General features: G+C 40.3%; 4 protein-coding genes across 8 annotated transcripts; 1 reads left to right on the plus strand and 3 right to left on the minus strand.

Annotated features, from left to right (window-relative positions):
• Positions 1-800: 800 nt before the first annotated feature.
• On the minus strand, positions 801-15,549 carry LOC106652275 (ubiquitin carboxyl-terminal hydrolase puf). Of its 3 annotated transcripts, none has more exons than XM_014371134.2 (16): positions 14,107-15,549; positions 13,506-13,602; positions 13,073-13,430; positions 12,701-12,998; positions 11,887-12,627; positions 10,979-11,614; positions 9,012-10,903; positions 7,498-8,942; positions 5,640-7,419; positions 5,179-5,567; positions 4,375-5,095; positions 4,107-4,297; positions 3,845-4,022; positions 3,600-3,766; positions 2,853-3,523; positions 801-2,780 (listed from the first exon to the last, which is right to left on the minus strand). In XM_014371134.2, the coding sequence occupies exons 1-16, from the start codon at positions 14,147-14,149 to the stop codon at positions 1,750-1,752; spliced, it is 10,638 nt and encodes a 3,545-aa protein (XP_014226620.1). In that variant the 5' UTR covers positions 14,150-15,549; the 3' UTR covers positions 801-1,749. The 3 variants fall into 3 exon arrangements, with proteins under 3 accessions (XP_014226620.1, XP_014226621.1, XP_014226622.1); XM_014371135.1 differs by having other exon boundaries at positions 10,979-11,596; positions 14,107-14,149; XM_014371136.1 differs by having other exon boundaries at positions 11,105-11,614; positions 14,107-14,149.
• Positions 15,550-16,210: 661 nt separating this feature from the next.
• On the minus strand, positions 16,211-17,729 carry LOC106652278 (mitochondrial intermembrane space import and assembly protein 40-B-like). 3 transcript variants are annotated; one of them, XM_014371140.2, is made up of 3 exons: positions 17,425-17,702; positions 16,770-17,097; positions 16,603-16,694 (listed from the first exon to the last, which is right to left on the minus strand). In XM_014371140.2, the coding sequence occupies exons 1-2, from the start codon at positions 17,454-17,456 to the stop codon at positions 16,785-16,787; spliced, it is 345 nt and encodes a 114-aa protein (XP_014226626.1). In that variant the 5' UTR covers positions 17,457-17,702; the 3' UTR covers positions 16,603-16,694; positions 16,770-16,784. The 3 variants fall into 3 exon arrangements, 2 of the variants coding, with proteins under 2 accessions (XP_014226625.1, XP_014226626.1); XM_014371139.2 differs by lacking the exon at positions 17,425-17,702 and having other exon boundaries at positions 16,211-16,694; positions 16,770-16,857; XR_001339374.2 differs by lacking the exon at positions 16,603-16,694 and having other exon boundaries at positions 17,006-17,097; positions 17,472-17,729.
• A 497-nt stretch (positions 17,730-18,226) lies between these two features.
• LOC106652350 lies at positions 18,227-21,057 on the plus strand. Its single transcript, XM_014371272.2, has 2 exons — positions 18,227-19,713; positions 19,794-21,057. Exons 1-2 carry the CDS (start codon positions 18,567-18,569, stop codon positions 20,405-20,407), a joined length of 1,761 nt encoding a protein of 586 aa, XP_014226758.1. The 5' UTR covers positions 18,227-18,566; the 3' UTR covers positions 20,408-21,057.
• Positions 21,058-21,157: 100 nt separating this feature from the next.
• On the minus strand, positions 21,158-25,005 carry LOC106652351 (potassium channel subfamily K member 9). Its single transcript, XM_014371273.2, has 5 exons — positions 24,340-25,005; positions 24,118-24,273; positions 23,292-23,635; positions 23,096-23,214; positions 21,158-22,910 (listed from the first exon to the last, which is right to left on the minus strand). The coding sequence occupies exons 1-5, from the start codon at positions 24,464-24,466 to the stop codon at positions 22,646-22,648; spliced, it is 1,011 nt and encodes a 336-aa protein (XP_014226759.1). The 5' UTR covers positions 24,467-25,005; the 3' UTR covers positions 21,158-22,645.
• Between the last annotated feature and the right edge of the window lie 845 nt (positions 25,006-25,850).

Genomic DNA, 25,850 nt, shown 5'->3' on the forward strand with positions numbered 1-25,850 from the left:
ATGCACCGTGTTCGTGAAAAAAATGGTGAAAATGTACATTTATTGAGTTTTTTACCTCTTTTTTCAGTTTGAACATTTGAGAGAACACTATGGGTGTTAATAAATATTTTGTATCGTCCATACGCCATGAGACGAAATACTTCAATAAAAATATAATAATGCAATTAGAATTATGATTAAAAAACAAAACTTGCTTAAATTCGTCGTTAAGAAATAAACCTTTGTGGCAATGTTCTCATCTTTTTACTGATTACAATAATGAAAAAACTTCAGTCCTTTTCAAACGTGAATAATTCATAATTTTAAACATATCTGCTCATAGTAAAGCTTTGACTAATTATCTGAGAAATATATTTTTCAAATCCTAAACTTATTTCAGTATGTAATATAAATATTTACATGCTTTTACTAGAACGCATCAATTTTCGACATAATAGTCAGTCCCAGCTTGCAATAATAAAATTTTTATCACATTAGTTCTCAGTGCTGTTAATGCGACATTTCGAATGTTTTACTTTCGAATATTTCATTAAGTTTAGACATTAAACTATATTTAATAATTTCATACTTTTATAATATATTTTAATTTATTTTCTCAAATTTATTTTTATAAACAATTATTGTAATTTGATAAAAGCATATTTTTTTCATTAAATGATTTTTTTTAAATAACAATAAATAAATGTAGTCATAGATATTTGAAAAATATATTCCTGATAATACTTTTGACTGAAACAAAAAAACTGACCCTTAAATACTTTACATTTACTTTCATAAGAAAAACATTTCCAATCAAATAATAAGAGCTCACAATGTATCATTATTTTTCTTTCTTACAATCATACAAACATATTAGATAGTAAAAACAATCACAGACATTCGTGATTTTGCAGCACGATGATGACCTATGTATAGGCAATATTTTCATTTGTTCAAATACAAACCAATAATTTAATGATTATAAAAAAAGAAGCACTCGGTTTAACATACAGTGTACTTTAATATGATACTGCATTTTCATTTCGTTTATCTAGTCATACTCAACTTTTCATTTAATTCTCAAAATGTTATATCTAACTCCATATCGATAGAAAGCACTTCAACAAGAATTTACCATGCCTTTTTTTATGAAAAAAGTTAAATAAAGAAAGTACGACAGTCTATAGAAAATATTCTCAAATGATGCAAGCATCATTAACTAAAAAAGTACATAAATTTTCTCCATTAATTCATTCAATTGAATCATAATTATCGTCATCGCACATATCTTTTCTTCGAAATACGCACAATATTGGCAAATTTTACATTTTTTAATGATCAACTTTTTTTATTTTATTTTTTCCTTATTTTTCTCTCTCTATACACAAACTTTTACGACTTGACAATCGAAGTTCTTATCATTTAAAACAAATCTAAACGTAGCATTAATAAGCATATCCGGAAGTATTTGTTGTTTTATATTAAATCTGCTTCTTTTGTTTTTCGTATTACAATGAACTATACACATGGATATTTCTCTCTCTTTTATTTAGCATATTTTTCTCGTTAATTTATATACTTAATAATATGTACACGCTCGTGTAATGACCGCATTATAACTGTGCCAAGTACTACATAAAAATGCTAGTCGTCAATGTAAATTCACTTAATTTGCAGCGATTCAACTAAACATTTATATAATTAATCACGATTTGTTCATATTACATTCATTCATAATCTACTCTGTTTTTTCTACCTCACTCTTTAAGCTCAATTATTCTTGGCTTGAAACTGCAGGATCATTTGCAAATTTGCGATAGCGCTTTCGAGCACGCTGAGCATAGCGAGAGCTGGTGTAATATTGCTTTGCTGATTGCTCGACGGTTGATTACTACTCGACGACGTTTCGTGATTTGAGTCTGGTTTAGCATTCGACGACTGCTTTTTTTCTTCGTCAGTTTGATCTTGATCCATGGGTTTTGCGAGCTCTTCCGTGGCTATCGGCGTTGATGGCTTTTCTTCCTCAAGATTATTTTTACAACTACCGGATGGAGAGGATCTTGATTTGTTCGTGTCTGCTTCGTCTGTTTTACCATCAACCACGCTCGATTCAACAGCACTCAAAACTTTCGGTGCCGTTAGTTCTGTTGTATTGCTTACAGATGCTTCAACATCAACTTCTTTGGTACTTGGTTTAGAAAATTCTTCCATCATTTCTGAACTTGAATTATCGGACAATGGAGCATCATAGTCATCATCTTCATCATCTTCATCCATCATTACAGGAAACTTTGCTCTCCTTTTCAAAAGATCATTTTCTTTCTGCTGCTTTTTCGGAGACTCTGCTTGTGGTAGAAGTTTTCCCTCTTTTATTAGTTCACGGGAAATTTTGCATCGATTGAGTAGGATCTCCAGAGCTGGTTGCAAAGTGGACGGAGCCTTCAGATCATGACCACTACTATACACGATATCTAGAGCGCGCAAATCGCCAATCAATCTTGGCATAGAATTTGATAGATCAACTACGTCAGCCAAAGATATCAGAGAACTGACAAGATTATCGATAATAGAGCACGTTTGCTCGGTAAGTACGTGTGTTGCTAACTTTGGGAAGAACGTTTTCAGGAACGCGAAAATTGCCTGCACCCCTAAAGATGAGCGCTCATCAAGAAGCACAGCGTCAACATAATCAACGGTGTAATTGCTGCGAAGTAAAGTGGCAATGTGTTTTTTGTCGATGTGCGTAGCTGCATGTACATCTAACCACAGCCTTGGAAATAGAGCTAAATGCAACGGTACTCCTGAAAAAAAACATCAGTTTATAATTTTGTCATGGAAACAATTTATCGATCTCAATAATTATCAAAAAATACCTTCAAACCCGAGCATTGCACTCAAGTTTATTAAAACATCGTTGAAACAATCGTTATTTATGGCTAATCGGCACATCACATCGATGAGTTCATGATACGGTAAATAAAATTCTATCAAAGCTGCGTCGTACTCAGGGTCAGTACCTTTGGCAGCTTCGAGTTGCGAATGTGGCACTGCCATTTGAACCATTGGCCTGACAGGCCTTGGGGGCATTTTTCCTGGTGGACTCGTTCGTCTTGGTAGATATGGACCTGGTGGTACAGTCGCATGGGATTCTTGGAGGGCCGCATGACAGTGAGATAAAAGAGGTGCCAGAATAAGCAATGCATCGTTAGGTACAGTCATGACTAATTCCTTCAGCAAATCGATAGCTAAGTTCCGCATATCGGGTGGATTGTACGTATTCAGTAACGTAGCCAGTTTTCGTAAAATATCCGGCCATTCTTTACAATTGCCAAGGATATTACGTGGCTCGGGAGTGTCACGGGCCTGCCTGACGCACCTTACAAATTCGACGATTATTGCTATTAATTCGGCTAAGTCACCAGACACGTGGCATGCCGTTGCCTCGTGATACATGATATGCAGCATACTGAAAGCTTCTAACGACATGGCTAATCCTCCATTGTAAACGACAAAAAGTCTATCTTCGTCCGTTTCAATAAGAATCCTGATATTATGAAAAAAATTTGTTATAGCTCTAATGTTTGATTGATAGAATACATGCTTAAAAATTTATATTTTACCTGAAAGCTGAAATAAGCGTTGCCCACGATGATCTTCCATCCAAAGCTTGCAGGTACGCTGTAAGAGTTCCTCGTCGAAATTGTGCGACTTCTTGCTCCTCTTGCTCCGTTTGATCAGGATGCCGGGCAACGAGCAGTTGCATCAATTTGAAAAGTTCTTCAACAGCCTTTAAATGAGAAAAAATGTATTATTTATAATATGCATGATAATTAGTTAATGAGGTTTCTGCTCCTTTGATATTTACCGTAGAATACTGCGTTGGATGTGGAGTGATATTCTTGAAAGCCCATTGAATATTTTGATGAGCAGCCAGTTGCCTTGTAAATTGATGAGATTGTTGACAGCAAAGTCTTAACAATCCGTAGTAGGCAGGAAGCATAACGCGATTAAACATGACGACATCTTGGTCTTCGTGATCAGCCCTAAATCATTTAAATTAAAATTTATCAATTCGTATATCTAAATCTGAAATTGTGAAATTTTAGGAAATTATGTGATTTACTTACAAAATATAGTTGAAAGCAATGTTTCTTGTAATGTGTGGATTCTGTAAGATGAGAGATATGTTTTCTGGGCAGTCATTGCTAACATGATACCAAAATAACAATAGGGCTTGTTTATTATGATGCACAGGAATGCTTGGTTCTGATAATTTTGGATGGAACAGCGTCCAGAGGTCATTCAAGTATGGACCAAACTGCATGAAAAAATGACATGAAAACAATATTGTTGGATCAATATTAATGCATATATTGTTGTGAATAAATTTCATACCATAATTTTTTCTTGATTAGAAACTACGCAATACGTCATGAGAGCGAAATAGGATGTAAGCTTAGATGTGCCATGTTGACTAATATCTGTGAAATGTCTAGCTGGCTGTAGTAGCCTCAGGAGTGCTGAATACACTTGATGCAAAATTTGCGTAGCTTCTTGAGTTAACGATAATTCTCTGTGACTGTTCATACCCATACCAAGTCTATGCGCATTTCGATAGCCTTGTCTGAAAGGTGTCGATGGAACCAAAGATACAAGCAAAAATGCTGCCGCAGTTCTGACTCTTTGATTTTGATGTTCGATGAGGAAATGCTGCAACCAATTGTCCATGCCTTGCAGTACCCAGGTATGAGCGTACTTACTTCTTGTAACAGCTAAAGCTAGCCACTCGAGAGCACCATGAGGAGCGACACGAGCAACTTCCCACACACGCCCTAAGATCAATTGAGTCATGCAAGTTTGTGAACCCTGTGGCGTAACGTTGTCTGTCAAAAGAGTGAGCATTTTGAAGAACGGCTGGCAGACTTCGGTGTGTTTTGTAATTGCTTGGAACATCATATTAACTAGATGTATGGCCAGACGTTCGTTCCATCGACACAGAGTTTGGATAATGTTTCTAGTTTGCTGCAAATTTATATTATCGCGAATTTGCTGATAAAGGAATGGAAAACCTTTACCTCCAGCGACGGCGGTAAAATCTGATTGAGATAGATTGAGCCTAAGTGAAAAGAATAAAATTATATTTAGTTAGAAAATGTGGTCAATTATTTCTGTAACAAGAGTCAAAGAATAAAAACTTACTGATTTTCACTTCGACTTTTGTCGACAAGCACAGCAATGAGAGTAATCATTTTGTCAAGCGATGCCGGTTTGAGCTTTTCAGTTGAAATAGCAACGACCTCTTCTTCTTCCTCTTCCTCGCTAATTGAATCCACAAACTCATGACTCTTGTGACCAAGATAAAAATTAACCATCGTGGTGATGGCTTGTGCCTTAATCAAGAATTGCGCTTCTTCTTCGCCCATACGGCAAAAATCGTAAAGCAAGCCGAAGTATTCAGTTAAATGTTTCAGATGTTGTTTAGCTTGCTCCATTAAAACAAGCAATGAACGCATAAAACGTGTCACACATGATTGGTTACCCACTGTGCTAGCATCGTCTTCAGATTCATATGACGTATAGTGCGGAGTCTGAAAGATTTCATAAGCATTAATAATCAATATTTTTTTTATCGTTTTTATTCAATATTGTATGATTCTCACCTGGGATGGTCTGAGTCTCGTTATGACATGAATACAGAGTCTCTGAAACATTTGCCTCACCATCTGATTAGGACACTTGACTAGAATTTGCACTGGCCACCAGGAGTCATTAGCTATTTTATCGAGAAAAGCCGAGCACGCGACTAATGAATTGTTGAATTGTTTGGTCAATAAATCAATCCATTGCATCATGGTCGGCTTTTCTTTGGCGTGGATAAAAGTTTCCAAGAAGAAAGCAGTTGCTAATTCGGATGAGGACTCCATGATATTTGACTCGATACTTATGAGTGTTGTCGGTATGTAGCTACATATTTGCCACATAAAACTAAAGTACGTATGTTCGAATATATTCTTATCAAGAAGAAAGTGCATGTTGTCTTGCCAGATCCACTCCTCGAGCTCTTTACTGAGCTTGATCTCTGGAATTTCTTCCTGCTCCATTTCTACATCCATAATGCTCGACACACTTAAACTAGTACTGTTTGTTATGTCCATCTTAGTCGGCGCATCAATTACTATCGGGCTAACAGATTCGTCTTTTTTCCCGTCCTCATCTTCCTTGTTACCTAGTGGTGGTTCGCTGCTTGGGTCTTGGCACCACTCGTAAAATAACATATAAGCCGAATTCGATTTCTCAAAACTAAAGTCCATGAATTTATCGGTCACTGAATCATAGGTTTTGCTGGTCATTTCACCTCCGAAACATTCAGCAGCAATTTGATTGGGATCAAATGGTTTCACCTCGGCATCGTTGAAGAGAAACCATTTGTCTTTGTTAGACGTACTGCGATCGCGAATGAAGCTATAATAGTGTCCACCATCAGCCGTACCGGTATGCACTGTGACGCCAATCAAATCGTATTGACAGTGCTCATCTCTCTGACTCGTAGATTGTTGAGTTGAATTTTCCGAAGTTTCTTCCGTTTTTTGTTTTTCTTCTTCGCAATCAGTTTTTTGCTCTTTTTCATCTTGACAATGTTTCGGTATCAGCTTCTTTTCCATATAACCGGACATATCTAGTCGCAGTGGAAAGCTAAAGTGCGTATTAACTTTTTCTTTCAACATAGTTCCCATATTAAATGTGTATCGCATCGTATTGAAGCATAATATTCTCGGTAATTTTTTGAAACACGCCCGTTTTTCAGCTCTCACTTTTTTGCCACATTGAGAGCATGTGTACATGTTATCGCCTTCCAAAGTGTCTTTTACTGTAACTTCATCCAAACTTTCATACAAATTCCTCATATCAGCTACTTGGCATCTGACTGTATAAAATTCCTCAAGGGTCTTCGATACGTGTTCGCAATCGAGAGACACAACGTTATTTGAAAGAATACCACAGAACAAATTTTTCACTAGCGTTTTCAAATCACTGGTCATTTCTTCGAGCTTCGACACGAGGTCGATGAAAAATTCAGCCATGTCTTTCTGTTCACCCGTATTAAGTGGTTCGTGGTTCATAGTATAAACTCTGCAGAAGCTGCGAGGATTGTAAGCCTTTCTCTCGGATTCGAAGAGATAAGCGAACATGCGTTGTAATTCTCGAAGCGTTAATTGATGCTTGTTGGCACGAGTAACATCAGCTCGTAAGATTGCTGCACGAGCTTCCGGCATCATATACAGGTGTTGCATGCAACTAGCCATATAACAAGTTGCACCCAAATTCGTAAGACCCACGTAGCCGCAATCCGACCGACCATCGTCGTGTGGCCAGTAATCCCAAGTAAACGGGGTTCGCATACCTGGCTTATGTTGGTCCAATAGTTTTTCTCGCAGAATTCTGTATAAAATTAAAAAATAAAAAAAATTGTTAATTGAATACGAGGAAAAAATCGGCTATTATTAATGAAACACTTACTTGTAATTTTCAGGAGCAGATTTAACTAATTCAATTAGTAAATCAAAAGCAGCTGATCTCGAAGCTTGACTTTTACACTTGGGCATGTGTTTAGCTCTTGGAGTAGGTAGAGCAAATAAAAACTCAAATACTCTCTCCAAAAGATTTTGGCCCACTTTTGTTTGTTTGCAAGGTGGATTGTGAGCCATAATGTTACAGCACAGGTTCAACAGTCCAACTAAACCATCGTCCTCAAACGAGCTATGCCGAGTTTCGTAGTAACCTCTTGCTAAAATTGACTCGATTGCTGTACTGGCCAAAGCTTGCAGATCAATAGTCATACCTGGTTGATTGCTGGACTTTTTCTCGTCGATAGCATCAATCGGCAAAGAATCAACCAGTCTACAGATAAGCCAGAAATAATCACGGCACGCCGAACCATACATATCTTTACAATCGTCACTCTGACCTTGCAAATCAGTTTTTCTTTGAGGTGGATGCATTGCTTCGGCAGTTGGTAAATATACGAGCAATTGCACTAGCAAAGGTACAATAAGCTTGGAAGCAGTAGGATCGATTATGCAAGCTCCTAAAACTCCTTCTTCGCTTTCTAGACTGCCCAAGCACAATCTGTATAAAGCAAAAGAGACTTCACGACGAACTGCTGGGTCTGGATCTTCAAGTATGAGCTGTTTCAGCCAAGTTGAACCAAAAGACTGCTTATCAGAAAATAAGGAGTCTCCAATCAATGGTTCACTATGTACCCAGCATACAAGCAATGCCATGGCATAGTGTATGACCTGTGATCGCCCAAATAGGCCGGTTTTATAAGTATTTGGATCGCGTGGACGAGCAGCTTGTTCTAGAATATTTGTGATCCTTGGTAGCACTGTTTTGACATCCATAAGTGATAATAATTCTTTACTCAAGCGTTGTATGGCTAACTTGTCATTTTTAAGGCGCCGTTTATGATTTTCCTTTTCTTTTTCTTTTGTCACGCCTAAATGACACAATTGCTTTAATAAACTGGCTAGGCAGTCCTGCTGCCATTCACTACCGTCGCTATTTTCCAAACAACCCGACATAAAAATATCAAATAGATGTCGTAAACCACCGTGCGCCACAAATTGACTCGACCAATCCGTGGACACGTCGTCCGATTCGTTAACAGTGCTGTTTTCTGTAGTACCAGCATCACCGGCACCACTACTACCGTCACTAAGTGTCAAATAATCAGAGCTTGCGGAAGAATTGTGAGAGTCTCTTCGATTCATTGTAAACGATGTCGGCGACTTCGAGGTTTTTGAAAGCGACTCAACTATGTGAAGTGTGTACATAAGCTTGTGCGGATTGGAAGGATCAAGTAGTTCCGGCAGTGAGGCTTCGTCGAGCTTCTGAAAACCTTGCAGTAGCGTCGGATTAGTTGGTAAAAGTGTCACTGTGTCCCAAACTCGACGGGAAAGCACCTGGAAATGTACATTTATTTTTAATGAAGAGTATTAATTATTTTTAATGGACTTTGAACATTTACTGACCTGTGCTTTAGCGTGTGGCACTTCCTTGCCATCTTCCTGAATTGTTTTCATACTATCGAGGGTACTCATGAGTGTAAATAACTGTTCGAAGTACGGTGGCCTTAATAACAATAAAGTTGGCAACGAATCTTTGGATGGTGGAGGCAGCAATGATGGTGAATCAATGTCCCTTTTACCTGGTCTATTATTGCCTCTACCAGCACCAAGAGAAATGAATACTAACTGTCCATCTTTGAAACCGATTTCAGCAAGAGTTTTTTCGTCGTATTCAATAGTTAATTCTTGTCCCTGGGTAATCATTCTTATTGGGCCATCTGTAAGTAACGATCCTAAAACTGAACTTGTTGAACCAGAGGTCAAATTCTTAGTTGGAGATCCCAAAGTTTTGCTTTCTTCCTTGAGTCTTGCGTGTCTGTCGTCCCACCATTTGGATACTTCGGCTCGTAGATCGGCAACATAATCGGAACTAAGCAACGTAAACGTTGTTTTTTCTGATATACCAGCCGGTTGAACGTAAATTTTTAGATGTTGACTGCGTTCCGCACAATTAGAAGCTATGTGACTGCCAGCTCCTCGGCCTTCTAAACTCCATCTGCGTAGGTGAAAAGCGTACTTTTTACGAAAAGCCTCGAGATGGGTCCTTAGCAGCAACAAGGCACGCTGTATACAGCGTAAACTGGCTTCCTCATTAACTTCCAGATCTGCGCTAGCTGCGGCCAAGTGGGCCATACACTGAGAAACGAATTCAATTTCTTGGGTCAACTGCCTCGACATATAAAAAGAATTGAGAAACTGAATCGCAGACATGCTGACTTCGGTGCTTTTAGCACGCAATGCGATTTTCCAAAGAAAATCAATGCAGACAGAATCAACGTCCTTTAAAGATCGTTCCATATGGACAGCTGCTAATCTGGCCAAATTGCACAATTGCTGAAAAAGACTCAACCCTGTCATGCTAATAGTTTCTGGTGGTAAACTTGGTAATTTTCTCATGCATAGGTGTCTCAAAGTTTCTATGGCGAGAGCATGTTGATCAGTAGACTTAGCCTGACTTAGCAGCCAACTGAATAACTCATCAGAACAAGTCGGATCTTGCGCCAAGCATTGCCACAGTGTATCAACTTGTTGTAGACTCAAACGGAAATATTCAGGAGAGCCCATTGGGGAAAATATTGAAGATAGAAACTGTAAACGAACTTGCACTTCGATTTGATGCGAGTAAAGACCTTTAGGGCCTGTGACCACATAAGTTTTTAAATTATTGAAGAAATGTTTCATCATATCTAGTTCTTGGTCAGCCCAGGTTGTAACAGATGACATATCCATGTTTGGGCACTGTTGAAAACTAGCTAACAGTTTAGGGAGTATTCTGAGAGATATCACTACTGAACGGTTATTCGCTACGTTTTCCAAGCACCCTTCTATGAATTTCATCGGAATAGATCGATCGACATTAAAACAAAGCAAATTACATAACGATTTTTCAGCTTCCACGGCCAAACCTTCTCCCAGTTGGCTGACTTTGTCGTCTTGTAGGAGATCCCAGAGCAATGTGTTTCCAGGTTTGCATACAGTTTCCAAATTGAATTGAGTACCGATTCGTGCTACTTGGCGAACAGAACGTGCGGCTTGTGCGGCACGACACGCTTGACGACGTACGTTAAGTGCTGGGTGTGAATGCTGAGGATGATAATTTTGCATATGAATAGCGGATAAGTGTTGAGCCGCCAGTTGAGCCAATTCTTCTTCGCAGCCGCTCTCTTCACCGTCAAAATCAGCCATATTTTTCTCACTTTTGTTTGATATACGACTACTGTAAGAGCCTTCTTCGTCCGAAAGCATCTCATCAAGACAAGTGGGAAGGTAACGAGTATTTGAGTGATCCAAACAATCTGAAACATTAATGAAGTATTACATTATTTGTGTAAAAAAAATGCTACCGAAACTCAGTTGGAAATGATTTTTACTCAAGTCCGACGTTACGGTGCTTGCCCCTTCACCACTCGCAACAGCTCCAACGATATCGCTGTCATCCTCATCGTGAGAGCTATCGCCCGATTGAACCAAAGAGGTAGAAGCAACAGTGGTATTACCTGTGGTAACACTCCTGTTAAGGATGTATTTGTTGCTCGTGACAGCAGCGGTTGAAACCAATGGTACTTGTTGATCGACGGCAATGGCCTCTTGCTTCACACGATCCAGCGCGTCCACGCACGACGTCGACGCGGTCACTGACGTTTTCTCTTCCACCTCAGGATAATGGCGTAATATTCGTGCGGGAACTTTACGCTTTCGCGGGACGAACTTTTTCTTCCGCAAATGAACGGCTACGTCGTCGACCCCGGCAGCGGATTTGTCCGAGTCCGCATCACTCGTGTGCTCGTCTGAGGTATTTTTATCCATGTCATTGACAGCTCGTCTGATAATTGGCTTGCAAGGATGATGCAATGCAGTTGACGACAAAGACGTAGGCTCGTCTGTCTTAGAACGATCCTTAGTCGCCGTAGCGGTTGAAAGAAAATGCTTTGACTGAGTTTCCGATTCAATCTTTTTCGATGATGATAAATTAGCTCCAGCCAGAGTATCTACAAGAGTAGTGAGTCCTTAAAGACATCTTATGATTCATTTATCCAAATTATATATTAAAAATAATTATTCGTAATGCCTTAGTAAAAATATAAGTTTTTTACCCACACACTGAAACACAGAACAAAATCAATTTTTCAATAGTGAAAAAGGAAAACACTCAAGACTACACATGTAACTTTGAAGATATTAGATTTTGTTCCGATGGTTTTTTACACTTGACCTTTTCTTTTTTTTTTTGTTTTACCCTCTATAGGTAGGCAAATGTGAAACAAATAATTATACTTACTATCACTTTCGCTGTCAGCTCGAGCCTGTTTTCTAGGGGATGGTCCTTCTGTCGGAGAAGGCGCCGGACTCTGTTGTTCTTCCTCTTCATCTGGACTACTAGCTTCCATGCCATCGCTGCTTTCACTTGGCTCTTCGACTTCCAGAATCCCAGTAGTCTGAGTTCTTTCGAGAGCCACGTTCGATGCATACGATGCACTACTGGAAGTCCAAATGAACTTTATCAAGGCCGATACTAAAAACAGGCTCTGCTCCGTGTGGTCTTTTGGTTCCAATTTTCCGATCAAAGAGTATAAATGCAGAGCAGGAGTAGGTGCTAAATGCTTCACCAATGCCCCGAGTAAGTCATACACAGGTTTGGCGCAATGTTTTAATTGCGCAGCCTGCCACATTATATCCATATCTGCCGACGATATACGTCCTTCCATGGCCATGAAACTCAGAACAACAAGACTCTGCTTAATAACTTCTACGTGAAGATTCGGCCCGAATATATGCGAAATTATATTGTTATCTGTGAGCCACTTTGCCAAACTTTTACCGACTGTATCAGAGTCAGGGATGGATTCAGTGTTGCATAATTCATTGAATGTCGTTATATGTGAATTTATCTGAGCAATGCCCGCTAAACGCATTGTCAAAGTCGTACTCGTAAAATACTTAAACGCTAGATCCAAGCCATCTTCGTCAAAGTTCGGTACTACATTGTCGATTGGATCTTTAAGAGCGCTCCACATGAAATCTAAACCAATTACATTACATTAGGCATTACACAAATTGAAAAGTGAATCAGAAAATTTTAAAGTGATTCCTACCTGCCATGGTCCTCACTGCTGGAGTTCGTAACTCTTTATCAGTCAAACGGCACATATACTTCATAACACATCTCCGAAGTGGTATGAACAATTGTGAGACACTATTATAATTTAACCATAACTTTATATTACAAATAACTGCAACCATAGAGTGTGCTAAACCAACAGGCATTGTATTCTCTAAATTAAAACAATTGGACATAAAATCAAATCCACCCTGTTGACAAAAAACTGATACAGAGCGAATCAGAGGTGCCGGCACTTCTGCATCATGTGGTTCACAGAATCCACCCTCGTCCTAAAATCAAAATGAAAAGAGAAAAATTAATAATTATAATAAAATTTTCTTTGCAATTCATCATTGTCATATACCTTTGCAGGAGCTGGTGGATTGATTGCTCCACCATGTTTCATAGCTATATAAAGTGGAAAATTTAGTAAAAAAATCTTTGATGATAAATGGAATAATCTTTCTCTGTCTTGATGAGTCCAGTGGAGTTTGGATCTTGATGATTCAGGACTCTGTGATTTTTTTGCAACCTCCTTATCTTTTTCAGTTTTTTCATTTTCATCTCCTTCACTACCACTTGTTTTATCTTTTTTATCGATTGCATTTTTTTGTTTATTATGTACTTCTTGTAATTGTTGAAGAGAAGTTAAGAGAATATTTTGAATTAATTTTATGAATCTATCAAAGTTTTTAATTTCACGATAGCAACACATGCATTGTCTGAAATAAAATTTTTAGTAAGATTTAGTATTTGTTGAAATTCAATAAAAATACTTATGAGATTCAAAATTGTACCTTTGTGCCCACTGGTTAATGTATTGCAAAATGATTTCAACATCACTGCTGCGAAGTATTGCTACCTCTTCTTCTTCTTGTGATATCCTTTCATCGACTGCAAAAAATATAAAAAAAGTTTAGAAAAAGGTTAGAATGGCAAGTGCACTACGTTTGGGCAATTCTAAAAATATTTTCTACACGATTTTTAAATTAGACTTTAAATGCTCTACAAGCAAAATGAAAAGACTTAGAGAAGTGTGAAATGAGTTTTTTCAAAAAAGTTTTTTTCATACGTTAATAGATATTTTTTCCATTTATAAAGAACAAATTTATTGATTTTTTGGTCAATCATTGCAAATTTATCAATGGAGCTTTTATCATTGTCAAGCTCTGAAAATCATTCGCGTTTGCTTTTTTCTGTTCGTGCATGCCAAGTGAAGGCGACGACGATAAATGCAGGTCTGTGCAAGCAATGACCCGCACGTACCATAGGCCGAATCATTAATTTAGGTCCATCATCGTCACGAGCAGTTAAGACACGCACGAGAAGAGAACAAATTGTATGTAAAAATAGAATAGTTGAGACGGGTGAAAAAGGAAAAATTTTCGTCGCACTCACATGAAAGCAGAAGATCGTGAAAATCAGCGCACACATCGCACATGATGATTGGCGATTATCAATTCGTCCAAATGCGATGATGCTGTCGACGTCGTCCTGCCGAATTTGTTACAATAAGAGCTCGCATGCGGACGTTTTGACAAGAGAAGACAAATAAATTTCAGCGGCACGCGACAGCAGCGGTAACACTAGCAGCATCGGCAGCAGCAGCCACAACAGCAGGCCAGGGAGCACCTCCAGTAGCTGGCGTACACAAGAAGAGAACCCCGAGGCAATTCCGGATGTTCGGTTTTCTCGTCGTACGGTCTTTCTCTCTCACTCTTTCTCTTTCTCCTTTCTCTCTCTCTCTCTCTCTCTCTTTCTTTCTTTCTTTTTCGCTGTCTCTCTTTCGCTCTCTTTAACAGCAACAGCAGCCACGCACAGAGCACACCATTTACATTCGCTAGCCAAAACGAATGAGCGTTAGAACTCGTAATATTCGCTTTCGCGACGAGACACGATCAAAACAAATCGTGAGTCGAATGTTGCGTTTAAAAATCAGCCGAACGGCCTGACAAGTTGGAGCAACGTTGGATGCTGTCGGGCTGTCTCTCGATTATTGTGCTTGCGATTGATGCATCCTAAATCTATGAATCTCATCCGACATCGACGTGTATTATGGTTTTGCTGCAGCACTCGTTTACGTCGTAGTCTTTATTGTCTCTTTCTCTCGTATATATTACGATATTTTTCCCGTGGTGTGTGTCGAGCCCGACACTATGGCAGTAAATATACACACGTATGTAACACTCACGTACATGTATGTGCAACGACGGTATGTGTGTATATCGGTGTTTATCGTGTCTCTACATGTATAGGATGTGTGTCGTTAGGGGAAGATGTTACTCTCTGCTTGACACGGGCCCTTCTGACTTGTCGCGAGTACCCTCGGCCTGCCTCTGCGTGTACGTACGTGTGTTATTTATATCAAAATCACCGTTGTACGGGCAACGTGCAGATATCTATTTTTCGTCCCAAAATCGTGCTGCTCATTTCGCACCGTTGTCGGCCCTCTTTATTTTTGTTTAATTTCTTTGCTCCTATTTATCTATCGGTGTAGGATTTTTGGATAATTGTCGTTGTATTATTTCCCAGTGTATGTAACGCGCACGCACACGGTATATATACGCACAGTGTGTACACACGAAGGAAAAATTTGCGGCTGCGAGGCAGCACACGAGATTTATGTACAAAGATAAGCACTAGCAGCAGTTCGTTAACTCCTCGGTCACCATGTTGATGTATCTCTGTTCACTGTTCTCTTTCTCTCTCTCTCTCTTTCTCTCCGTGAGCCAATTGTATATGACTCGCAAGAGCTATACTTTCGTTCTGTCTCGCTCTGACACCCGTTGCTTTTCTGCCTCTCTATATATATGTATAGATCGAATACACAGGGAGTTATACATGTATATACGCACGTACAAGACTCTCTGTCTATCTCTGCAAAGAACGGCTACTACGCGATACATGCATTTTCTTCGTAATTGTGCGCAAAAACGAGCGAGTTTTGTGTGATCGCGCTTCCATTTTCCATCAATATATAATGCAAATCATGTTTTATATTTTAAACATTAATCTGTTGTTTTGCGCGAGCGTGCGCACTGAGTGCATCGGCCAAATATTATGCGGCCTCGACTCTCTCTGCTCTGCTCGGGCTCAATGACGGGCCCCCGGGGGCGAAGGGCTCCGTTTCAATGCTCGCAATTCATTCTGCATTACAGTGCAAATGAAGTCCGGTCGCTTTGTTCGCGCACTGCACGGTGCAATTTTTGACTGCACGTGCAGCTGTCCTGTTACCGTCATTACGATTTACGGCCTTGCACATGTCTCATAATGTACATACTATTATTGTAGCATTGGATTTTGTATTGGTATTTACCAACTAAAATTTAATTTTTACACTTTTTTTTAATTTTTTAATAAATTTTTTAATAAATTTTTATTAACATTGTTCAGTAATAAGCATATATACAAAAATGATCTAGTTTTTACAATTCATTTGTACATTATTTTTCAAGTATAATGGATTATTATGAATTAAATAATCACATCAACAAATGCTAATATTTAGAATAAAAAAATGTTAAAAATTTGTTTATTAACTTTCTTTTGAAACAGTCTTTTCGGTTTCTGTACTCTCATTCTTCATGCTTGTATTTAATACATTTTCAGTCTCATTGGAATTGGTCAAAACAGTTTGTTTATCAATTCCTTTTGTTGTGTCCTCTTCAAAATCTTCATTCATATCTGTACTTTTATTACTATAAAGTTCTGGATACTTTCCCATACATCCCATCATTGCATTAAAGGCATCAACACATTCTGACCCTTTTGACTCATTAGTAGAATTAATAAAACAAGAAAATGCTTCACGAAATTCAGTACCACAAGGTCCATTCGGCACCCCTCCTAAGCATGGACAATCCCAGTTTATTTCTCCATTTGGAAGAACCACACCAGATGGAGGTTCTAGTTCTGAAACTGCATGATCTTCTTTAGTAGCCAATATAACAGTATCTTTTCCTAGTTTCTTTACAGTAGACATGACTCTGAAATAATTAATATAACGGTATTAAATTTTTCATCAGCACACTTGACCATTTTCAAGAAACCAGTATACTTACTCAAAATTTTAGCGATCATTCATTAATTGAATGCTGGTGATGGTAAGTTCTACTATTGGCAGAAAGTGACAATAAATTTGGTGTAGCCCTTGTTACGTTGAAAGTGCAAGGCTCTCCTTCGAAGGAACTTGCAACAGTTAAGGCTGCTCTCAATTTGACATAATCATTTGAATCACAGCGTAAAATGAATTTCTTTTTTTGTTGATTGTACTTGAGCAAATCAAATTTTTGTACACCTTCTGTTCCCAAAAGATGTGCCACAGCAACTTTCACTTGATTTTTTACTTGTACTGCTGTACAGGGTTCTTTGGGCTCATTAATAAAATGCCTGCAAAAAAATTAAAAAGAAAATTTAGGAAGGGCAACTTTAATGATGATTAATTTAGATGCGCTTAATGACTTTTCTACAAACTCGACCGTGAATTAAAACGGTTAATTAAAAATTTAAAGTATTTTAACAAAGACATTAAGTACATATTTATACCGGTAAATATAACATTACTTTAAACATAACATTGATACAAAGGAAACTTCGATATATTAAATTAAGAATTGATTTATTCAATGAACCATTGCAATAAAAGTAAACATATACTAAGTAGGGTTAAGCAAAATTCACGCGCGCATAAAATTTACAAATATTATTCATACTAACAGATAAACTTCAAGATAATGCATGTTGGACATGTTTTCAATTCGCACCTCGCTTATACAAGTCTTCAATTTCTTTCATCAGCATTGACCGATGACTCAATACTATCCACGTGTTGCGTTCAAGTAGCAGCTGATGTTATAGACTTAAATATTAAAGATGTAGTGCGGACTGCGGCCTTACTGCCTGCTGTGGATACTGCCTTAGCATGATCAGGAGGGCAGCGCCACTTGTGGTGATTGAAATTGGAAAAAAATTTTCACGACTTACCAGGGTGACGTTACCAGTACCCGGCTAATAAAAAGTGGCGTTTTAGTATTCGGTTTTTTTCCTCGTAGCATTATGATTAATAATTACAATTCTTAATTCAACAATGAAAATTTAAAGATTTTGAAAAAAAATTGCTAACGTCGTCCTGTTATTTGAAAAAGTAGTTTGAAATTGGTCTTTACAGAAATCATTTTGCGCCAATGTCTACATCTACATCTACTTAATAATACGAATATATTTCCATTTTTTTATTAAAAATACTTTGATTGATTGACTATATCATTTTATTTGAGTATAATTAATATACAGTCAGTCTATTTTCATACATCGGTTTTTATATCGGTTTTTATATCGGTTCCAAAATAAAATGTTATGAGTTAATTGTTGTAAAAATTTAAATATTTTTCATACGTTTCGAAACTAAAAAATAATATTTGATGTATTGTTAATATTAGTAAATTTTGGATAAGTTTTTGTGACGAAAATCTCGGCCTGCCGCGAACGAAGAATTTTCTCGGTCCCTTCTTCTTTTCTTTTTCCTTGATATCCCATACTCTAATTTTACTCAAGAGCCATCTGTTTGTTCGTTATAATAATCGAGCTTACAGGACCAGTACCTATCAAGCTTTACACATGATCGAACGTATGCCGAAACTTACTCCGTAACGCTATGGCTCGTCAAAATTAATCGAATAATAACGGAATTTCGGAGCAACGAACAATGGAAATAGTCCCGGTTTTTACAAACAAAGTCTCACGACAGTAAGGGAAACAAATAAGACATTTTAAGAGAAAGCAAGAAGAGCCCCGGAAGAATAAAGTTGAAAAGATCGTTATTTTTACGCGACGTCGTAGTTACATGACCGAAATCCACAATGGTCTCGACTAGGGGACAAAGAAAGTTGTTATCGTTGAAAAAGGAGCTGGTGAAAAAGAAGGCGAAATCGAGTTACGCGACCCGATCGAAAAGCAAGGCTCCGATCGAGCAAGAGATTCTGCAAAAAAATGCGATCTACGAGAAATATTACGATTGCCTGCGGCAGATGTGCCTGGAGGCTCGTTACACCTTCCGCTACGCGAAGCTGCCCAGGATGTTCAACGCGCGCTTCTGGACGAACGCCGAGCTGATTAACCGTATCCTGGTGCGCGCCATTAAAGAGCGCGAGCTCGTGATGATATCGTACCTACTGGAGAGGGGACTGCGAGTGACGATAGCGCCGACCGATCCGAGCGGCACCACGGCCCTCCATCTGGCCGTGACCTCGGGCTTTGCCTTCCTCGCCGACGAGCTGCTCGACCACGTCGACGGGACGAACTACCGTGACCCGGAGGGCCTGACGCACTTCCACGTGGCCTGCATGACTGGCCACCGGCGAGCCGTCGACGCGTTCCTGGCCCGAGGCTGCGACGCGAACCTCCTCGGCCGGCTGAACGGGGAGCCGGCGACGCCCCTCCTGCTGGCCGTTCACTTTCGCCACTACGAGCTGGCCAAGCTGCTGCTGGAGCGGGGCGCCGATCCGCGAATCCGCGGCGAGCGGGCCAGCGTGCTCCACCTGCTGCAGCCGGTCACGGACAACTGGATGCTGGGCCCGCGGCTCTGCTATCCGGACCAGCTGGAGGCCTTCAAATCGCCCCAGGGCCTGGATCTGTTGACGATGCTGCTGAAGCGCGGCGCCGACGTCGACGCCCGCAACTCCCACGGACACACGCTGCTGCAGATGGCCGTCTCGGCTCTGCGCGACGACGTCGTAGAACTGCTTCTGGAGAGGGGCGCCCGTTGCCAGGACGTCGAGTTCGAGGGCGGCTGCTTCTCCGCGGAGTTTCGCTGTCCGCGCTACCTCGAGGTCGTCCAGAGCTGTCTGCGCATAGTCAAGCTTCTCACCGAGTACGGATACGAGATGAACCCGCGCAGGTCCTTGAAAATGATGGAATTCCTGATCGGGCCCGAGCGCTACATCAAGGAGTCTCGCTACTTCATCGAAGAAGCGGCGGTCGGATTGAACGGACACATTTTGGACCTAGGAAAGATATTATTAAATTACGAAACACGCGCCTGTATACGCGGCGATTGCTTGATCGAATGTGCTCTTCTGTTCCTGCAGGTTCTCACACGGCGATTCGGAACTTTTTCGACACGATACCCGAGGGCCCGCTGAATCCAGTCGACGACGTCATCAGAATCGAGACCCTGGCCGGAATACACTATCACTCGGAAAAGTCGACGCGAGGCGGCTTTTATCTCGAGCGCGAAACCAAGGCGTATCTTGCGACCAGATACGCCCAATTGGCGCTGCACAGCTATCCAACCTTGACGGTACTCGTGCAGAGCGACTACTGGCGGGAGATGCTCGCCCGGGTGTCGTTCGAAATCGAGCTGGCCAAACTGTTGACGCTGAAGAGTCGCCACAGCGGCGACGACACCGGCTGGTCGCTGCACGATCTCTGCGTCTCGAGCCCGTCGGACACGTGGCCCCTCCTGACCAAAGTCGATTACGAGAGCGTCTTGAACGATCCGCTGTTCGACAAAAAGTTCCCCTCGATCGGTGGAAGGATCAAGGGCTTCGTGGCCAAGGCTCTGGTGAGAAAAACCTGCGAGACTTACGCTCTGGGACCGATCATGAATTTGATGAAATTCAGACTGCCCGAGCTCTGTTGCAAAAATGTAATCAAGTACTTGGACAACGAGGATTTGTTACGGGTAAGCAAGGCCGTCTAGGACGTCGCTCGAATCATGTTGAAGCGCGATAGGTCCTCTAATTGACCATAAAAATTGTATTGATAGTTAATATTGTAAATACGTGAATCAAATTTTATGAGCATTGCATGACTTTTCTAAATTCAATATATGTATGTGCCTGCTAACTGCTCGTTTAAAAGCGGTAGGCGCAATTTATACATGTATTTGTGTTTAAGTTGTTTTGAAATCGTTTTGTTATTGATTTCCAGGATAGACTCCTGGCGCTCTATTTATCATTTTCAGGCTATTGAGTAATTAATATTTACATGTTACAACAATTTGGTATCATGATAAATATGGATTATTGCTGTTAGATAGTGTTTAGTTAGTTCTTTTTTTCTTATAATAATTATTGTGGTGAAATTGGCACCTGCCGCAATAATTATGATAATTAATAAACCAACTATGTTTATAAAACTTAGTTAAATATATATAGAGCAAGAAAAATTGTAAATAAATGTTTACATAGGATGCGAATAACACAGTGTATTGTACCAAAAAGTGTTATAACTTGCGTTCCAACGTCTTTTTAATCAAAATAATTAGACTTCGTAGGGAGAGTTGAAGGTTAGCAGATTTTTATTAAAAAATTGTTTATTTTCAAAAATATACATGCAATTATTTTTTAATCCATCGCTTTTTCACTATTTGACTCATTCCTTTTATCACTCTATATTTACAAATACACACATATGTTTACGTGATCTTATACGCTTGTCATCCGTTATTTTATGCTTCATTGGTTTCACCAAAAAATGTTGTGATCTGAAAGACATTGTTTGTCGGTATTATTGTTGAGGTAACGCATTCAACGATCGCGAGTATCAAACTCTTTTTTGACGTCTCTCGAAAAAATTTCTACTCTTCGATAACTTCGTTTATTTCAGTTGAGTTTTCATGTATCGATATGATCAGTCTTTCACTGTATTTTTAAAATCTACTTTTTAATATAATGAACGTTACTCGATTCGCGAATAAGGTTACTAATTTTCATTTCTATCGATTGCAATACAATATTCATATAATTGAGATGTATCAACAAAATACAAAATGGAAATTTTTTATTTTTCTTGCAATCATTAACGTGACTACTGAATGACGTGAATTTTCAAATGCGATTTACTTTTTCGCACCCTCATCATTCATAATAATTATGGTGTATTATATTTATACATATATATTATATGAAACGTTGATAAATAAATAATTCATTTATCATGCCTGCTATCACATTAACTTTTCCATTTAAATGTTTTTTAAAATTATTTTCGACAATTCCAATAAGTATGTACATGAAATATTTAACTGCAGTTTACAGATAACGTTTTGTGCGCCACTTATGTCTTATTATCGTGCTTCGTCAACTTGCTGAAGCATCTTCGATATAGGTTTATATTGATCAGTTTCAGTTTCATGATAAAATACACGATTAACTTTTGTACATTCATGTTTTACATAATTTTTCCAATAATTTCCAACTTTATTATAGGTTTATTCTAAATATGCTCGTCCGCCTATCATGGAACTTGGGTTACGTATATAAATTTTACGATGCTACCCGGTAATACGGTGTGTATACATTAATTATTTTTTTTTCCTTTGTAGTATCTGTTGCCGATGAAAATCTAATCGAGTTGTACGAAAGCAAAGAAATGTTCAAAGAAATAATTGAATTTTAACACTATCGGATCGTGTACAAAAATACGTGGATGTTACAAAAAATTCCTGTGTTATTATAGTGTTAAAAAAAAATATATTATTGAAAATGATCGTGCTTTCCGTTGGATCAATAATTTAAAAAAAAGTCAAGCCAGTTTATAAATAATTTCTCAACTAAAATGTCTCTAATTTGCTTATTATTACAGATTTTCTTAAATAATAAATTAAAAAATCATCGTCCAGTTCTATCGCGCGGTATAAATTACTCTATTTCCACTGTACGTGTATACCAACAATCAACAACAACTGACAGCTACGTATATTATATATACTCGAGGTCGATTATCCAGGAAAGACAGCAAAAGTGTATTATTTCGATGAAAGTCGTACGAAAAGGAAAAAAAAGAGAACTTAGACATCGATACCGAGCAGTTGTCGGCTGTCCCTGACGGCGGCGATGTAGTCCGGTCCCGCCGCGCCGCCGAGCGACAGCCTCGCGGGTCGGGCCGCGTGCAGGGCCGCCGTCTGCGATACGCTGCGCCGGCGGAACTCCCTCCATCAGACGGACGCCCGCTTGCAGCGCAGACTGGCCGTGATGGAGGGCGGCCTGTAACCCTGGTAGCCCGAGCTGTCCAGCAGCTCGGAGTTGGTCGCGCCGAGGCAGGTGCACGAGCAGACCGAGACGCAGTCGTCGTTGTCGCCGGACATGGGCATGTGGCCGGCCAGCAGCTTGCCGTTCACGGCCACCACCTCGCCGTCGAGGGTCAGGACGTGATGCGAGGCCGACTGCAGCTCGTCGTCGCGGCGCACCTCTTCGGCTTGCCTATTTTGTTTTTTTTTTTATTGGAAAAACGAGTGGTTAAAGTTTTTTTTTAAGCGTAATGGTACTCGTTTATGAAAATGCGAGCTCTTTCGAGTCGGCTCACGTATAGGCGTTGAATAATTTCAGCGCGAGCCCTATCTTTCAAGAGCTCGGATGAATAATGAAGCAATGAGAGGGGCACTTACATGGTCATGAAACGTAGCACCAGTAAATTAATGCTGGCAGCGACGACTGCCAAGCCGAACAGGATAAAGACTAAACTGAGAGCCACGTAGCCGGGCTTATTCGATAGAGCCTGGTCGTTCTGAAATATTAACGAAGAACGAGACGTATTAGAATGATGCATCGCTGCTGCTGCTGCCTAAAAAATTTATACTATACCTGGAGCGCGACGTAATCGCCGAAACCGATGGTCGTGAGAGTGACGAAGCAGTAGTAGAAGCTGTCGAAGTAGCTCCAGCCCTCGTAGCGGGAAAAGACGGCGGCGCCCGTGGTGATGATGACGCTGGACAGGAGGCCGGTGGCCAGCATGAGATTCATCTCGGTGGCCTCGGTCTTGGCGCACTTGAGGTACATCTTGGCGTGGCGTATCACCACCGAGGCGAACTTGTTCAGCCGCTCGCCGATGCTCTGGAACATGACGAGGCCCAGCGGGATGCCGATCATCGCGTAGAACATGCAGAACGCCTTGCCGCCCACCGTCACCGGTGTCGAGTGCCCGTAGCCTGTTGGAGCCAATTCAGATCGTATAAATTAAAATTGCGCAATTTTTTTAATTGCTATTAAATTTGCACGATACGTTGACGAATCATTGAATCGAGCTTCATGAAAAATTGAATAGCTGCACGTCGCGCAGAATCGCGTACAACGTTTATACAATTGTCGTGTCGCTGTGTCGTTGTCGTCGTCGTCGTCGCTGTACTGCTGTTGCTGATGCTGCTGCTGCTGCTGCTGCTGCGCGCGTGACCTCAAAGCGTATTCCGAATTTACAAGGGTCACGTGGGCCGCAGCGTGCCAAAATCGATATTATGACGAATGATAGAGTCGCGCACGTTTCGCCTCGGGATTCGGAGCTATTCTTATCGTATGTGTATATCTATACGTATAGCGAGAAGCTCCCTAAAATGCAGGCAAATACGTGTTTACGCGCGCTCGACTGTATGTATATATAGGCGGAGTGAAAAAAAAGAAAGTATATAGAACTTGCCGATCATTGCCAAGACGACTGTTGCGAAGTAGAAGGCACCGGCGAATTTCCATTGCGGGCCAGCCTTGTGCGGCTTGTTTTCTATTATCACGATCTCCAGCATGCGGTAATCTTCCGACGACATGTTGTACTTTCTCATCATGTTGCGCTTGATCTCTGTGTGTGCAAATCTTGTCAGTCGGTATCAACGACGTGTCGCGCGTGTATAATTAAATTAATTACCCGAGAGAAATTCCCAACGTCGGCGCTCGGTGTCGGATTCGAGGGCATCGAAGACGGCCGCCCCGATGAGGAGATAAGTGAAGGTGCACACGACCAGCGACAACGTCCTCACATTCTGTCTCTTCATTTTTTACCTTTTTCCAAACTCGTTTTTGATCTCTGGTACGAAACTAACGACACTCGCTTTCGAGGCCGCGCGAGCTCGAGACGCTTCTCAATGGGACTCGAAGGACGAAGGATAGGAAAAGAAGCGAGGGGGTGGATCGAGGGCCACTTGACAGCGAGTAATCGCTGAGGGAAGCAAGCAACTGTCGCCACGGCCCATAGCTCGCGCGCAAGGAGCTTCGACCAGCAGGAGCAGCGTAACGGAGCTTTTCTAGCTGATAGCGGCTTTCACGGCTGTCGGACAGCGACTGGTGTGTGCAGCTCTCGCGGCAATGACAGGACTACTGATGCTGCGGCCGCTGCTGCTGCAGCGAGAAAGACGCCACTATTGATCGAATCGTCGGGAGAGCGAGTCGCCAGCCGAGAAATTGCATTGGATGTATAATTGCGGGCGGAAGAGGACGACTACCTATACATATTATATATATAGTAGCGATCTGGACTTTGCAGTGCCCCACGGTACATGGAATCGACAACGCGCAGGTTCGCCTATATATGAATGCACTTTGCTCTCGTCACATAGATGACACTATCGTAGGGGTGTGGCAAAGCCGAAGCCGCGCTACGACGTTACACGCTTGGCGCGATTCTCACGTTCGTGCGTTGGGCCGAGAGAGCCAAGATTACTGTTAAATGGAGAAACAGAGAGAGAGAGAGAGAGAGAGTGAGCTGCGCAATGCACGCCACGGCACGTATCGTAATACCTGCTCTATCGCGTGCTTGCAAAAAGCTCGCCGAGGGTGGCTCACGCGAGGGCTGCTGCGTGCTGCTGGGCGGATAAACTGGGTACTACTACCCGTCTGTGGACCGAAAGATCAAGCAGAGATCTGCCGTACTCTCTCCGTGCTGCTTTATATATATATTTTGTTGTGCCGCGATAAGGAGAGACGTCGATATTTTATGCCCCATAAGATCAGACGCGCATAAAAACCAGCTGTTCAAGTCACGAGTCCACAAATTCTATAAGAATTTTATAAGTTTCCCTTTCAGAGGAAGCTCTTTGATAGGCGTCGACACAATTTTTTGAATCAGAACTAAATTAAATTCCTAAAAATGTCTTGCCATTAAATTGGCAGAAGGTGTTACTGGGAATTGAAACAATGTATTTGTAAACATTTTTATAATTATAAGAATAGTTCACTATTTTTAATAGTTTTAAAATTACAAATAAATAAATAACTTACTATTCATTGTTTACTTTTAAACACATAATTTTTTCGATTCTGGAACACGGAAAACATTTTTTAAGAATCTACTCTTCTAGTTTTTTTCAATATAATATTCTTGAAAATTGATTCATCCAGAAATCGACTTTATTATCTTACTATATTTTAGACGGAAAAAAC

The sequence above is a fragment of the Trichogramma pretiosum genome, unplaced genomic scaffold (genome assembly GCF_000599845.2).
Source record: "Trichogramma pretiosum strain Unisexual culture from Peru unplaced genomic scaffold, Tpre_2.0 scaffold31, whole genome shotgun sequence".
Taxonomy (NCBI): domain Eukaryota; kingdom Metazoa; phylum Arthropoda; class Insecta; order Hymenoptera; family Trichogrammatidae; genus Trichogramma; species Trichogramma pretiosum.

Excerpts from the sequence above, each read along its gene's own strand:
- LOC106652275 (XM_014371134.2), bottom strand. The coding sequence starts at position 14,149 with ATGTGCGATGTGTGCGCTGATTTTCACGATCTTCTGCTTTCAT. Across the intron at positions 12,628-12,700 it reads AGCAGTGAGGACCATGGCAG|ATTTCATGTGGAGCGCTCTT; the intron begins GTAGGAATCACT and ends TAATTGGTTTAG. Across the intron at positions 4,298-4,374 it reads CTAATCAAGAAAAAATTATG|TTTGGTCCATACTTGAATGA; the intron begins GTATGAAATTTA and ends TTTTTCATGCAG.
- LOC106652278 (XM_014371139.2), bottom strand. The coding sequence starts at position 16,690 with ATGTCTACTGTAAAGAAACTAGGAAAAGATACTGTTATATTGGCTACT.
- LOC106652350 (XM_014371272.2), top strand. The coding sequence starts at position 18,567 with ATGGTCTCGACTAGGGGACAAAGAAAGTTGTTATCGTTGAAAAAGGAG. Across the intron at positions 19,714-19,793 it reads CGGACACATTTTGGACCTAG|GTTCTCACACGGCGATTCGG; the intron begins GAAAGATATTAT and ends CTGTTCCTGCAG.
- LOC106652351 (XM_014371273.2), bottom strand. The coding sequence starts at position 24,466 with ATGAAGAGACAGAATGTGAGGACGTTGTCGCTGGTCGTGTGCACCTTC. Across the intron at positions 24,274-24,339 it reads ACGTTGGGAATTTCTCTCGG|AGATCAAGCGCAACATGATG; the intron begins GTAATTAATTTA and ends TTGCACACACAG. Across the intron at positions 23,215-23,291 it reads GCGATTACGTCGCGCTCCAG|AACGACCAGGCTCTATCGAA; the intron begins GTATAGTATAAA and ends TTAATATTTCAG.